The sequence below is a fragment of the Arachis hypogaea genome, chromosome 3 (assembly GCF_003086295.3).
Source record: "Arachis hypogaea cultivar Tifrunner chromosome 3, arahy.Tifrunner.gnm2.J5K5, whole genome shotgun sequence".
In the NCBI taxonomy this organism is placed as follows: Eukaryota; Viridiplantae; Streptophyta; class Magnoliopsida; order Fabales; family Fabaceae; genus Arachis; species Arachis hypogaea.
In genome coordinates, this window is record NC_092038.1 from 28,601,725 (window position 1) to 28,618,697 (window position 16,973).

At 33.9% G+C, this 16,973-nt stretch overlaps 1 protein-coding gene and 1 pseudogene across 1 annotated transcript; both read right to left on the bottom strand.

The window, feature by feature from the left end:
- LOC140183355 (uncharacterized) overlaps nucleotides 1-16,973 on the bottom strand; it is a 177,511-nt pseudogene that overhangs the window by 9,049 nt on the left and 151,489 nt on the right.
- Nucleotides 3,772-10,235, bottom strand: LOC112790044 (protein trichome birefringence-like 31). The gene is made up of 5 exons (XM_025832260.3): nucleotides 9,738-10,235; nucleotides 8,764-8,935; nucleotides 5,864-6,063; nucleotides 5,137-5,283; nucleotides 3,772-4,325 (listed from the first exon to the last, which is right to left on the bottom strand). Exons 1-5 carry the CDS (start codon nucleotides 10,121-10,123, stop codon nucleotides 3,968-3,970), a joined length of 1,263 nt encoding a protein of 420 aa, XP_025688045.1. The 5' UTR covers nucleotides 10,124-10,235; the 3' UTR covers nucleotides 3,772-3,967.

The window sequence follows — 16,973 nt, forward strand, 5'->3', positions numbered from 1 at the left end:
GAAATATGTTTGGGATTAAAAAAAATTTTGAAATTGAAGTTGAAAGATGAGAGTTTGTAACATGTTTATGCAAGAAATCATGAATTAAAACGTGAAAATTGGAAAAAATTTGAATTGAAAACGAAATTACCTCCTCCCCACAATCCTAGCGTTAAACGCCCAAACGCTGCATGTTTTGGGCGTTTAACGCCCAATTGCTGCTTCTCCTGGGCGTTCAACGCCCAGCTGTTGCTTCTTTCTGGCGTTGAACGCCAGGAAGTCCTTTGTCACTGGGCGTTTTTCTGAACGCCCAGGATGCTGTAATTCTCGCGTTAAACGCCCAAAAGGAGCTTCTTTCTGGCGTTCAACGCCCAGATGGCTATCCTTACTGGCGTTAAACGCCCATTGGATGCTTCTTTTGGGCGTTCAACGCCCAAAATATTTCTTACTGGCTTTTTCACGCCAGTGAGCCTCCAAATTCCTTTGTAACTCTGTGAATTCAATCAATTGCTATTTTATCTTGAAGATACTTGACATATACCTGTAAAAATCAATTAATTAACTAATAAACTTTGTAAATGGCTGGGTTGCCTCTCAGCAAGCGCTTCTTTATTGTCTTTAGCTGGACTATTACTGAGCTTTAATCAAGCCTCAGTTTTGAGCATTCTTGCTCAAAATTGCCTTCAAGATAATGTTTGACTCTCTGTCCATTAACAATGAACTTTTTATTAGAATCATTATCCTGAAGCTCTACGTATCCATATGGTGACACACTTGTAATCACATATGGTCCTCTCCACCGGGATTTTAATTTTTCGGGGAATAATCTGAGCCTAGAATTAAATAGCAGAACTTTCTGCCCTAGCCCAAAGACTCTGGATGACAATTTCTTATCATGCCATCTTTTTGCTTTCTCTTTGTAAATTTTTGCATTCTCGAAAGCATTGAGTCTAAATTCCTCTAGCCCATTTAACTGGAGCAATCATTTTTCTCCAGCTAACTTGGCATCAAGGTTCAGGAATCTGGTTGCCCAGTAGGCCTTATGTTCCAGTTCCACTGGCAAGTGACATGCCTTCCATACACAAGCTGGTTGCGAGAGGTCCCTATAGGGGTCTTGAATGCTGTTCTGTATGCCCACAGAGCATCATCCAAGCTTCTTGCCCAATCCCTTCTACGGTTAATTACAGGCCGTTCCAAGATTCTTTTGAGTTCTCTATTTGAGACTTCAGCTTGCCCATTTGTCTGTGGGTGATATGGAGTGGCCACCCTGTAGCTAACTCCATAATGAACCAAAGCAGAGTAAAGTTGTTTATTGCAGAAATGAGTGCCCCCATCACGGATTAGTACTCTAGGGGTGCCAAATCTGCTGAAGATGTGTTTCTGGAGGAATTTTAACACTGTCTTAGTGTCATTAGTGGGTGTAGCAATAGCTTCCACCCATTTGGATACATAATCCACTGCCACCAGAATATAAGTGTTTGAGTATGATGGTGGGAAGGGCCCCATGAAGTCAATACCCCATACATCAAACAACTCAATCTCCAAGATCCTTTGTTGAGGCATGGCATAACTGTGACGCAGATTACCAGATCTTTGGCAACTGTCACAATTAAGTACAAACACTCGGGAATCTTTATAGAGAGTAGGCCAGTAGAAGCCACATTGGAAGACTCTTGTGGCTGTTCGCTCACTTCCAAAATGTCCTCCATATTGTGATCCATGGCAATGCCATAGGATCTTCTGCACTTCTTCTTTAGGCACACATCTACGGATTACTCCATCTGCACATCTCTTGAAGAGATATGGTTCATCCCAAAGATAGTAATTTGCATCTGTGATCAATTTTTTTGATTGCTGCCTACCGTACTCTTTGGGTATGAACCTCACTGCCTTGTAGTTTGCAATGTCTGCAAACCATGGCACTTCCTGGATGGCAAAGAGTTGCTCATCTAGAAAGGTTTCAGAGATCTCAGTAAGAGGGAGGGACGCCCCTTCTACTGGTTCTATTCGGGACAGGTGATCTGCTACTTGGTTTTCTGTCCATTTTCTGTCTCTTATTTCTATATCAAACTCTTGCAGAAGCAACATCCATCTGATGAGTCTGGGTTTTGAATCCTGCTTTGTGCGTAGATATTTAAGAGCAGCATGATCAGTGTACACAATCACTTTTGATCCTACTAAATAGGATCTAAACTTGTCAATGGCGTAAACCACTGCAAGCAACTCTTTTTCTGTGGTTGTGTAATTCTTCTGTGCGTCATTTAAAATACGACTGGCATAGTAAATGACGTGCAAAAGCTTGTCATGCCTTTGTCCTAACACTGCACCAATGGCATGGTCACTGGCATCACACATTAATTCAAATGGTAATGTCCAGTCTGGTGCAGAGATGATTGGTGCTGTGACCAGCTTAGCTTTCAGAGTCTCAAACGCCTGCAGACACTCCTTATCAAAGATAAATGGCATGTCAGCAGCTAGCAGATTACTTAGAGGTTTGGCGATTTTTGAAAAATCCTTTATAAACCTCCTATAGAATCCTGCATGCCCCAGAAAGCTTCTGATTGCCTTAACATTGGCTGGTGGTGGTATTTTTTCAATTACCTCTACCTTAGCTTGATCCACCTCTATTCCCTTGTTCGAGATTTTGTGCCCAAGGACAATTCCTTCAGTCACCATAAAGTGACATTTTTCCCAGTTTAAAACCAGGTTAGTCTCTTGGCACCTTTTTAGAACAAGTGCTAGATGGTCAAGACAGGAGCTGAATGAGTCTCCAAATACTGAAAAGTCATCCATGAAGACTTTCAGAAATTTTTTCACCATATCAGAGAAAATTGAGAGCATGCACCTTTGAAAGGTTGCAGGTGCATTGCACAAGCCAAATGGCATCCTTCTGTATTCAAATACTCCAGATGGACATGTGAATGCTGTTTTCTCTTGATCTTGGGGATCTACTGCAATTTGATTATAACCTGAATATCCATCCAGGAAGCAATAGTATTCATGACCTGCTAGTCTTTCCAGCATCTGGTCTATGAGTGGTAAAGGAAAATGATCCTTTCTGGTAGCTGTATTGAGCCTTCTATAATCAATACACATACGCCACCCTGTAACGGTTCTTGTAGGAACCAGTTCATTTTTTTCATTATGAACCACTGTCATACCACCCTTCTTAGGGACGACTTGGACAGGGCTTACCCAGGGGCTATCAAAAATAGGATAAATAATCTCAGCCTCTAGTAATTTAGTGACCTCCTTTTGCACCACCTCCTTCATGGCTGGATTCAGCCGCCTTTGTGGTTGAACCACTGGCTTAGCGTCACCCTCCAATAAAATCTTGTGCATGCATCTGGCTGGACTAATGCCCTTAAGATCACTGATGAACCACCCAAGAGCTATCTTGTGTGTCTTTAGCACTTGAATTAGTGCTTCTTCTTCCTGTGGCTCTAAGATAGAGCTTATGATTACAGGAAAGGTATCACCTTCTCCCAAAAATGCATATTTTAGGGATGGTGGTAATGGTTTGAGTTCGGGTTTAGGAGGTTTCTCCTCTTCCTGAGAAATTTTCAGAGGTTCAACATTGATTAAAATAAATATTAATTATTTTTAATATTTTTAAATTGTAAAACATTTATAATAATAATTATTATATATATTTTTATTTAAATTTTAATAAAAAATTTTATATAATTTTATGTATTATCCCATGTAGAACACGGGAACATACACTAGTTAACATAAAAAAATGTTTTTGACATTTTCATTAGAGTAATTCCCATAATAAATTACCTATGTTAATAATATCAATGATGTTTTCCTTAACTGAAGATGTGTCTTGTAAATCTTCTTTCACAAGGCTGCAAATGTGCAACTTTTCCTTGGTACATAACATATCTACTACTTCATATGAATATCCAATTACTATGTTTCCACTTTCTGTTGAAAAATTATGAAGATCGTAATTGAGAGATGCCAGCGCCATTTGGGCATGTTAAGAAAAGTTTTGATAATCCTTCAATAGATATGAATATAGGATCTGATTCCATGCATCAGGGACTCCAGGTAAGCACCAATGAATGCAATCAGCAAAAGATTTTGGGTTGGCTCTCTGTTCTTTTGTCAAGAGCTTGCCCCTGCGTTCGCCATAAAGCGATGTATGAGCATCTTTTCTGTACTCTGATAACTGGGTGATGTTCAACAACATCACATTGATTTGCAGCTTTTGAAGTGCATCATGTACTATCTTCATGATCTCCAGATTCGAGCCGCTCCCCCAATATGGACGACCCTGGATTGGATATGATTCGTTGAAGCAGTTTTCGTCTGTACCAGGCCTCCATTCCCAGCTCCTAAAGAAGAAAATCATTTGTTACTCTTCTTAAAAGAGAGTTTCATTACTGCTCTTTTTATCCAGATTTAACATTTTGCAGAAGAAAGCTCAAATCTGTATAATCTTTGATATTAAAAGAAGTAGCTAATGAATATACATTTGAAGTCTTTAACCATTCAAATATTGAAACCTTTTTTCAAGAATATTATTCATACACCAAAATCAGTTACTAAATTCAGTCATCAATATATTTATATATAAATACATGTGTGATTTAATTTATTTTTAATATGTATTTATACTTTAACGTATATTTTATAATTTTCAGAAACACAGTATCGTGTTTGGAAGAGGATATATGGACAGAAACAATGTGTACAACATCCTAAAAGAAAGGATACGGAGACACTAACAAGAGACACAATTTTTTTATTTTTTTTTTATTATTCTTATTAATTTTTCATAATATATATTTTATTGTTATATTTTTCATCTCAAATTTTTTTTAATGAAAAAAATGAGAATAAATTAAATTTTTATAATTTGTTCTATTTTATCACCAAACAGAATATAGAAACACAAAATTTTGTGTCTGTCTTTCACTGTCTTATTCTTTTCTTAGTGTTTTGTCTTGTTCTATTCTCAGAAACACACGCAGCCTAATAGTGTAAATTACGAGACTAGCGTTTTATAATGATACATATTAGTCTTTTTATACATGCTCAGTGCGAAGACTAATATATCTTTTTTACTTTTTTTTTTTGTTTTCAAGTACTTGGCAGCAGAACTCTAGTAGATGAAGCTTTGGAGGTGAAGGCTTGAGAGCTCACCAGAGATGTGTGGGAGACATGCTCATAAAGAAGACTTTTTGAGTCTCTTGTTTGATGTTGGATTCCAACCAGCTAGACCAAGTTTCCAAAGCCAAACTGTATGCTGTGGTCACATTATACTCTTTTACGCTGTCTGGGGATCCATAACTAAAATTTAAAAAGATGAACGACTCAATAACAAAGGAGTGAAACATGTGGACATAATGGCTTAAGAAAAGGAAAAAAAGATATCTGTACTCAATTTTGTATATTTGAATTTATCACCTTTCATTTTTATTAATGTATTAATACGCATTAACATGGTTATTGCTCACATTCTTTATAAATTAAATCTGCATAATATTAATAAACATGACATTAATCAAGATAGTAAGTACTTTGTTTATCTCATATAGAGAAGTCTTAGACTCAACTTTTAGAAATAGCAAAAATCTTCTTTTTTTTTATAAATTGTATATGATAAAAAATATTTTAAAAAACAAATTTGTACACAACATTATTTAACATATCATAGAAGTAGAATATTATACATATAACTTTTATGTATATTTTTTTATTTTAGTATTAAAAGTAGTTGATAAGAAGAGTGAGAAGATAAAAAAATGATCTTTTATACTATAAGAAAAATGTATAAAAAAGTGTAAAATAAAAAGATGTAGATGAAAAATAATGCTAAGATCAGTTTTCTTTAAAAAACGTGATGAATGGTTACTATTTAGGTACATACGAAGCATTGATGAGAGGCTTGTGCATCCACCAAACATAACTCTCAAACACCAATATGTCCACTCCTTGCCAATGTTTTCCATGGTTAGCAATTGAATCTAGCCTTACCATACGTTTATGTACAGTATGATTTGTTGCATGATCTGAAATTGATTCCACAATGAACGGAGCCCAGTAGTATTCAATTGATGCATTGAACTCCTGCAAAATAATTCAAGAGAAAATCTTAGAAAACTTGGTTTCCAATTATTTCATGCTTTTGCCTATTGCATGCTTTTTTACATTAAAAATCAATTACTTCAATCGGTATAAAATATATATTAAAATAATTTTTTTTTATATATACATATGCACTTTAGAAATACTGCACATGACATTAGTTTAATCCCTAAATATTTGTGACATCATTTTTGTCATGTATTCTTAGAAAGCTAAGACTTGATTGAAGCATGATGCTTTCCATTTCATTTTGTTTGATGATTTGATTTTCCTGAAAAGATGAAGTTTGTTTGAAAAAAAAAAAGAAGGGATGAAATTTGTGAAGTGAAAAAAAAAAGGGAAAAGGGAGGGATTAATCAAACTAAAAGGCAAAACATACTTTTTTTTATTTGTTCTTTTAACAACATTCGTTTGAAGGCAATTATTAATTTTAAATAAAAAATAACTATTTATACCCATAAACTTTATAAATATTAAAAAATATATTTATAAAAAACTAATATTATATCCGTAAGAAATAATTTTTGTACAATAAAAATATTCAAATTTTATATTTTTGTTGACTTTTTAATAAAATTCTTAAAGAGAAAGTTTAGGGGACCAGCAGATTTATTAAAATCTGGCCAGCACTTAGCCAGCAAAACAAAAATGAGTGATTCTCCACCATTAGATGAAATCTCACACCATTAAATATACTATTAATGACTAATTGATGGCTACAACTCACCAAAACTGTTGGCTCCCTAGCACTCCTCATTCTTAAATTATTCTTGTTCTTTGTCTTCAACCTCAATTCTATCACCATCTCTTCTTCTTTCACACCATGTAATCTGTTCCATCATTCTTTTCTCGTCACTTTCTATTACACCCACCTCTACATCAATAGTAATAGTGTCAATAGTAATAGTGTACTTCACTACTCACTGCACCACCTCACCACTACCACAGTACACACACATTTCACTAACAATAACAATAGAGATGCGAGAGACACAGAAGCAAATTGAAGTTAGAAATAGATCAAATCAAAAGAGAGAAAAAAAAGAGAAAACGATAGAGGTTATGTGTGAAAAAGAGAGAGAGAAAAAGAGCGAGAGAACGTGCTAGAAGAAGAGGGAGGGAGAGGCGCCAGTGGCCCGTCACTCTCAACCAAGGGCGGAGCCAAGTAGAAGGAAAAGACGGCAATGATCCCCTAATTTTAATTTTTTACATGTAAATTATATGTAAATTTCAGTTTAGCCTCTCTCCTTAAAATTTTATTTTAATCTTATTTTAGTGTGTAAATATTTTTTGCGCCTTTCTAATATTTCATCTAGTTTCGCCCCTGCTCCCAACCTTTGTTGCTTGATCACTATTCTTGTCATCTGCGACACAATCACTGTCAATCTCTCCTCCATCAATACCAACGCCGTCAATGGCGCTATCTTCTTCAAAGTACCCAAATTCCTTAATCTCTCTCCATCATCCTTCTGTTAATCTTTTTTTTTGTTTTGACAAAGAAAATCCGAATGCTTTTATGGTTTGATTGCTTGTAGTTGTAGTTGTTAAAGAATGATGTGATTATAGTTGTGACGGTGGATAAAGAGAAAGGTGGGGCTCATGGGGTGAAAAAGTTGAGGTAGTGAATGTCGATGTCATCATGGTAGTGTTGATGGTGGCGGTGGTGCAGTAAAAAAGAGAGAAGGTGACTAAGGTGATGATAATGAAAAATTGTGAAAATTTGAGATTTAAAAAAGAAGAGATATAAGTGGAATTGAAATAACGGGTAGGATAATTTAAAAATTTTATTAAAAAATTAACAAAAATTTAAAATTTGTTATTTTTATTTAATATTTTACTAATAAAAATATTTTTATACGTAATACTAAAAATATAGTATTGGTAAATTCTAAATCTTAAAATTTAAATTTTAATAGTATAAAAATAAAATATTAATATAAAATATTAATTAATATTAATAAAAAAAGTTAGTCCTAACATTATTTATTATTTATTTATGAGTTTTTTTTTTTTTGGTGTCTAAACAAGGAAAGAAACAAAGCAAAAACTATCCTAAATCCGAGCGGATGATTCGTTGAAGATCAACACAAGGCTCAGACCAAATAACATGATTAGAGTTATTCTTGGCACTATATTTAGCCATCCAATCCGCAGCTCTATTTGCTTCTCGGGACACCCATTCAACGTGAACAAGCCAAGGACGAGATAAAAGCTCCTGAATCTTGTGAACCAAATCTGTTACTTCAGATGAATACCCACTTGTAAGCTCATGCATGATGGGCAGAATGTCAAGGCAATCCGTTTCACATATAATATCCCTCAAACCGCAATCCCAAGCTAAAACCAGCCCCCTCCAAGCAGCAAATAATTCACATCTGATTATAGACCAAGGGGGAATGCTTCCAGAGCAGCCCGAGATCCAATCTCCCTTAGAATCTCTAATAATACACCCAAATCCCGCTAAATTTGAATCCATATACAAGCTTGCATCACAATTAACTTTAAAACTATTACCTACCGGTGGTTCCCAACACAGGCAATTTCGGAGAGACCTAAAGGCATTGCTTCGATTCCTGTAAACCTGTAAGTCCTTGGCGGTAATTCTGGCCAAGGCAACAACCTTGTGGTCTGTCCAAGGTTATTATATGAGTTATTATATGCATGGGCATTATTCTTCATTACCTCTGCTTTGAAGATCTTCATAGGTGGAATTCTTTGGAGGGATTTCTTTCCTTTGGGAATTACTGACTGTACCAAACAGACCATGCTCTCAAACTGGCCTCTCTGTAACGAGTCCCCAATAAACATCATTCTCTTGTTCCTCAACATGTTCAACAACGTCAGAGGGTCAAATCTGAATTCATGAATGGATGAAACACAACACTTAGTCATGGGAATTGGGAACATTTTCGGGTATTTTGAGACTTCCTGTTTAAGTGAATGGAATATTTATAAGATCAAATTCTAACACCGTATTTAAAAACTATATATACAAATCCAAAAGTTTTATTTTAATTCGAAATAATTATTATTTTTTTTGTATTCATATTTGTATCTATTATTCGGATATTGCTTTTACTATTCAAATATTCATTTTTATATTATAGCTACTTATATATTTTAATTATACAATATATATATTACCTTACGAAATACAAAATATAGAATTTATTAAATAATTGATACTAGTAAAATAGTACTGAGAAGCATGCTGTTCTATCTAAATATCAACATATTTAATATGAAATAAATTCTAATGAATCAATGTCCGACTTAAACAATTCTAAAACACTTCTAGAGAATAAAAATTGAGAAAATATTTAATTTGGTCTCTGAAATTACATTCGAATCTTAATTTAATTCCTAAACTTTTCGAATTTTAATCAGTCCTTGCGGACTGCGGTAATTTCCGTCACAGCGTCAGTTAAAAAGTTTATAGACTAAATTGAGGTAATTGAAACTTTAAGAACTAAATTGAGACTCGAGTATAACTTTAGAGATCAAATTGAGTATTTTCTCAATAAAGTTGTTGTAAATTAAAGTATCCAAGCTAAATTTTTTTCAGAGATGAATTTGGGTGTTTGCTCGAATGAAAGTATTGAAGTGGTTGAAGTTGCATATTACTTGTCTGAAATTGTTGGATTAATAACTTATACCTTGGGATGTTGCATCCATGAGGCTGCCACCTCCAATTCTTGTAAAAAGAATCAGGCCTTCCATTCCTCTGGCAAGTGGTCTGCTTTACCAAGTAAGGGCAACTCTCTTCCTCATAAAGAGGGTAAGACACATTATCCCAAACCCACTTCCCTTCAAACACATTGCAATCTTCTCCGATTCGGTCCTCCGGCATCACCGCCATCGGCAATTTGTTCCTTCCACCCTGTCCCCGTGCTGGCCTTCCATACACCTTGAAAACGTAGCTGTTCTCGCTCCTTAAACTGTCGAGGACTAGCCTCGAAGTTCCGAGGAGCAGGACAGAGTACAATACAAGCGGAAATAGAGTTTGGATCTTGCGATCAAACAATGACTTCAAAGATTGCATTGGTATGGGAATAGGCCTAGCGATTTGAAGGATATATTGTGAGATGCTATAGCGTTCTAACTTTTATTGGAGAGACATGTTAGTTTGTTTGTTTTTCTTCTCCAAGTACTTGATTTTTGTGGATTGCTTGAGTTTGAAGCTTTTTAAAAAAACATCCTTCTCAACGAACGGTTGGTAGGATCAAAGTTTAGCTGCTGAATGTATTAGGATTGAAGGAACATATGTATATGTTTGCTTTTTCTATTTTTATAACAACTCCGTAGAAAATGTGTACAGAAATAATTAAATCAACTTCGAATAATCTAACTAAACTGAAAGTTTTTTTTCCAAAGTATCTCCTATTTGAATCCAAGCATACTAGTGAATTAATCACTAAACCAATTCAAATTCATTAAATCAAGTGAAAGATGAATAACACGTATAATAATACACAATTATGGAGTGTCCAATTTATACCTTGAAAATTTATAAATTCAATACTGGCGCATTTATCATAGTGCCTACAGAAATTTTAGAAGCTACTGATGACCAACAAGGATGGCCCATTTTTTTTTCCTATGATGGAAAAGCTTTTCAGCACCGAAATATTTGAAAAGTAATATTAGGTAACTAATATTACAACCATCAATTTCAGCTGAGATTATATCAAGTTGTCAAATAAATTTAGTATAAAATCTATTAAAAATGAATTAAGTTTGAATTTTTATAATTTTTTAATTTATTTTTAAATTTTTAATTTTAAAAGTTTTAGATTTATTTTTTATATTAAATATAAGTTGTAATGTTGGCTCTAAAAATTCTTTTTGAACAACTCAAATAGGGATGACAATGGTTTCTATCTTTGTGTTTGGTTGGTGTCTTTTAGACATAAAGACACAAATATAAAGGGAATTATAGTGTACAGATTGGAGGATACAGATATTCTCCTTGGAATTATCTCGTGGTGACAGGTGTTCAGAGAAAGCCGCTTGTGACTGTTAGCTGAAAGGGGTGACGTGAAGCGTGCACGAAGCCGAGTAGCTCATGTTGGGAGCTCCGTTTGGGAAGGACGTGCTGTGCTTGGATGAGGAGAATTGGACCCGCTGGACTAGACTCCATACAAGGCCTTGGATGAAGGTGGGCTGTGAGAGAATCATGGTTGAAAGGGTAGGATGGGTTAAAAGCATCTCTGTTTCAGTAAGTTAGTAACGGGTATATAACCCCTTGACCCGAAAAAAAGGAAAAAATAAATAGAAGATTGCATAACCCAATTGAAGGCAGGAAAAAAAAAAGAGAGACACTTTGATAAAGATGTTTAAAATGTCTTTTTTAAAGATGTTTATTATTAACTAAAATTTAATACATATAATTGATTAAACTATATTATTTTTTTTGAAATTAGATCAGACAAATTGATTTGGTCAAAAAATCAATAAACCAAATCTTGAATCGATTTAAATTAATATTCTTTTTTTATAGAAAATGACTACAATAACGTTATTATAAAAAATTACTAAAATATTTTTATTATATAATTTTTTAATTTTAAAAATCTTAAATTCTAATCCTATAACGACACAAAGAAAAGAAAAGAGTTACAATTTAGGATTCTTAAATATATATATAAGAATATTTTAGTCATTTTTATAATAGAAATATTATAATTATTTTTTATAAAACTTATTAATTTAGACCGGTTCAAAGAATAGTTTATCAATTTTTTGGCCAAATCAATTTATCTTATCTAATTTTGATAAAAATAACATAATTTAATCAATTATATGTATTAAATTTTAATTACTTAAAAATATTTTTAAAAAAAGACATTTTAAGCGTATTTATCTAAGTGGCTCCCAAAAAAAAAAGAAGAGAAAGAATATATGCGCCTACACGAAATTTTGGGTGATCACTGAAGACTTAGTTTATTTAGCATGCAGTAGTTATTTTGGTGCTGTATTCATTATAGGATAATTTTATATAATTTAAAAAGTAATGAATAAAGATATGATTGAACAAATATTAAATATCTGAGTAGGCACTACTGGATTAACAGTAAAAGTATAATTCATGCAGTATCGCAAGAATGTTGAGATGTAAAAATGTATTGAAGTGAATACAATTTAGCTGTACTTTAGATATGTTGATTCTATTTATTTGTTAGAACATTGACTAAATAAGATAGTGAAAGACTCAAATATGTAAGTATATCGGTTGGTGATATAATGACTGAATGCTGTATAAAACGGCTATTTTTTACGTATGGAAGTAAGAGTAGTGATATAATGAAACACTATAATTTTAAAAATCATATGCATATTATTAAAAAATGGTTAAGCATAACTAAATTTTAAAAATCAGTTTTTAACCGGTTAATAACTAATTTTATCATATAAAATTAATTTGGTTAATTAACCAAATAATGAACAACCCTATGAATAATAAAAAAGTATGATTAATTTAAATATAAGTGAGTATGAAATAAAAATAATTTTTAACAAAATTATCATATGTTTTAACTGTATAAGTAATAATTAATATATACAATAACGAAAAATAACACAAGTAATAATTAATATATACAATAACGAAAAATAACACAGCTTAGTGGTAATTTAGGAAGCATCCAATAATAAAGAGGACTTGTTTCAGGTCATGTCTTCAATAATTTTGGAATTCTCCTTGAAACGGTTTGGTTGGATTGATTTTCTACGATTTTAAAAATAACATATTAACACTCATTATGTCATTAGTGAATTCATCGGCACCTTCGCAAGGAATAAAAAAATATTTTTTCCACTTAACTAAATCAGCAACAACTATTCTGCCATCTCGTCTTCTACTTAACTGACTGGACTTAATTCGACTGTTTCTTCTTTGAGTGAAAACGAAGATTGTCCAATGTATTCCTTTTCTTAACAAAACTCACCAATTTTAACTTTTTTTTCACTAACTTAAAAACAGAAACTAACAGCCTATACACCATATTAGGAACAACAAAGTTCTCAGCACAATTATTAACATGAGAATAAAAACCCTTTTCAGATTCTAAGCACAGGAATTAAAAAAGAAAAAAATTTATGTCTATTATAATATCAACAACAAATTAATATCTAATTATAATTCATTCACAAGCTTCATTATAATTTACGTATATGGCCTATCCCCTATGAAACAATTTTGGAATTACCATGTTCATGTGTCTACTCACTACTGTCTTTGAAATTATCCATGCTTAGTAGAGTGCAACAAGTCTTCAACTCTACAACAACTCTAATATTCAGAGGCAATCAAGCATAAAACATTTCTTTCTGAATAAACCAAGCAATTTACAATACAACACATAGAACTAACAACTTAAATCAATTTTCATGGAGAACATGTGAACCATCAAAGTGCATACTAAAAAATGACAAAAATCTACATGGACAATACCAGAAAGTGCCATCTCAACAACTATATATTCATTATCCTGCCTACCTTGCTAGCAGTACCCATGGCAATAAGACCTTTCAAAACCCAGCATCATCATACACATGTTAAAATTAAATTCTCTATAGTTGTCCATGCTGCAATTACAGTGCTTATTTCTTCAATTCTTTGCATTTTCACTCATATTTTTCCTGCAAAAAAAAAATACTCCTACAGTTTGATCCCACAATTAACGACTTCAACAGTAAAAGTTTTGTTTTGGCGTTGGACGCCAATGTTCCTTGGTTATGTTAAGTTCTTAACTAATCTTCCATCAACTATTTATTCACACATAAACAACGACATAACCAAGAAGAAGAAATCAATTATGTTCGAAAAAATACTATGCTTATTATGTATTTCTACTCTAGCAAATCTAGAATGACATAAGCGAAAAAATTATTTTGATCTCATGAAGATGCGTCTGCTAATAATTTACGGAGAATAACTGAACATAAATGACAAGCAATGGCGGGGATAACGCCACTGACAAGGGTGAACGGCCGGGGGACAACGACTCCACCGCTGCAACGAAGCAACTGGCGATATGCGAACTAGGAAGCGAGCTTCATCACGACGAACACACGCAGAACCCAAGCGCCACCAGCAGCGACAGCGAGCAGACCAGCGGCGGCGACCCTCGTAGACGGAGCTAGGTTTTGCTCTGCTGAGAGGAGAGGCATGAGGTGAAGACCTAAGTTGCCTTTTTTTCATCCATTATTTTTTTTTGCGTCCACTTAGGCCCCAAATGCAAACGTCTCACCAATGAAACCCGTGCACACAAATCTCGTTCCATTTCATGCAACTACCTCGGCTCACTCGGCCCACCCGTGAGCGCCTACACGGCCACACCTTGCTGAAAGCCTGCTCCAACCGCAAAAGAGAGACAATACGTGTCAGCAGGAGACACAAGAAAATAGTATATCTGTAAATCTGTACAAAATTACATCTGTACAGTAGAGCAACCCCAAATATAAATATACAAATAAACATAAACATAGATATACACAAAATTTTTTATTATGTTTAGTGATAATATACAGGACACAATTCTCTAATTTAAATATCTATTTTACCCTACACATGATCACCACTATCACCATTGTTATCAGTGGTGGGCAATAGATCTTCAATAGTAATAGTGGTGATGGCAGAAAGGAGTGATTGAGGAAAGAGGATAGATATTAGATAGAGGCAGAAGAAGAGAGAAGAGGAAAAGAAAGGGAGGAAGAAACGGTATTAAGGATTAAAGTTAAAATTGAAATTTAAAGAGAAAAAATTAGTGTTTTGTGTTTACGTCTTAGTGTCTTAGTTTATAGATGGTACATAAATTTTGTGTATTTATGTCCATCTATATCTTCCCGTGTCCATCAAATTTTGTGTGTTACCAAACCAAGCGGTACCTAATGAAAACAGAGACATGTCCTTACCCCGTGCAGTCAAAAAGCTTCCATCTCCACTCCAGATATAGATATATATAACAGGTATCGGTATCCGTTTGAATATCCATTTTCGGTGGATATCTCTATAGAATTTTTTGAGCAAAAAATGTAAAAACAAAAAAAAATTAAAAGAAAAACCAAACAATTGAACTTTTAATTTTAGAACAATATAGATTTCAGAACAATTTAAAAAAACATACATATGTATAAATGCATATTTCATAACAATGCAGATTAAAACAAAATAATATTTTAGAACAATTTCAAAAAATACCATCTGTACCAACAATGCAGATTCACAATAAATTCCAGAACAATTTAATTTTTTATTTTAAAAAAGATAAAAAAAAAATAATTGTACCAATGATTAAATTTTTTGTATAATTATAAAATATATTTTTTTATTACGACCGACTCTATAACTGTCTGGATAATTAAGCGATTAAAATTTATTACTAAATATTATTGACGGTTAAATCGTTGATACTAAAAAAGATAAAATTATTTACAAATGTGTTTTACTGACACAAGAAGATATTAGTATTGTCCTTGAGGGTGTTGGTAAAATTGGTCTTTTTTATTGACGGGGCTGATAATCGATAGCCTTGTCATCACTAAATAGGTTTGCAATGCTTTAGCCTTCAGAAGGGTCGTAACCTGAATTTTTTAATAGTGACCTATTTCACTAACCACTTTATCGTCATTCTGATTTGCCATGGTGGTAACGTATTTGTTTGGCATCTCTATTTTGCTATGGACACTTTGTTAAGTTGTCGTATCCATGTGTAGAACACATTTTAGACATGACACTCGTTTGATACGCGTGTCTACTGTGTCTACGTCTTAATAAACAATAAAAAATTCTTCTCCGGACACACTTAAATACCACCACATGTCAGTGGGTCCAGTCTTATTTTTAATTTTTTTTGAAAGAAAGAGCTCAACACTCAAAGTGGAGCATACATAAACTAAGATAATAATAAAAGACTAACCAACTCTTATGTCATCTCCATCATAGCCATCAACAACATGAGCTAGTTTCCACACCATTCTGTAGCACAAAGCAACGATTGTGTTGCACACTCTACAACTCCTGCTATTTTGTTCTGGAAGATTACATCATTCTTCCGTAACCAAATGTTCCATATAACTGAAAAGAACCCAACTAACCAGTACTTGCGTACCTCCTTTCTCATAGGCATGGATCTCCAACTCTCAAAGTGAACTTTCAAAGTATCGGGAGTTATTCACACCTGACCAAATACTGTGATCCATACACACCACACCTGCCAAGAAAACTCATAAGCAACCAACAGGTGATGAACACTTTCAACTACTTTTTTACACAACATGCATATATTATCATTTGGTTCCAGAATTCCCAACCTACTAAGTCGGTCCTTTGTGTTGACCCGGCCAATCAGAGCAAACCAAGTGAACAACTCAACTCGAGGTGGAACTAAACCTCTCTAAATTTTTTTGTGAATCTGTAACTCAGAATCTCCTTGTCCAGAGTCGCTTCCTGCAAAACCTGTACAAATGAGTTAGTAGTATAAACGCCTTCCTTTTCAAATTTTCACACCGCTCTGTCTTGCACTTCTTCTATCAGTTTAACATATTGCAAGGCATGAAGCAACTGATCCAAGGTTTCTGTTTCCCACTGGCGAAGCTCCCGCCTCCACTGAAAATGCCAAACCTATTCTATTTCATCCCAAAACCCACAATTCCCAATTGGTGATCCTTTTTGGCTTGAAATCAAGAAGAGTCTCGGATAAGAGTCTTTCAGCTTTCCTATTTAGAGCCACGTATCCTCCCAAAATCTGGTGGTCCTGCCGTCCCCTACCTCAATAGCAAGGCCATCAATCATTTCTTGCCTTACTTGTTGCTCCTTTATTTGTAGTTGACATATGTCTCTCCATGGACCTCTTCTCATTGGTAGAGTCTGAGTAGACAGCAACTGA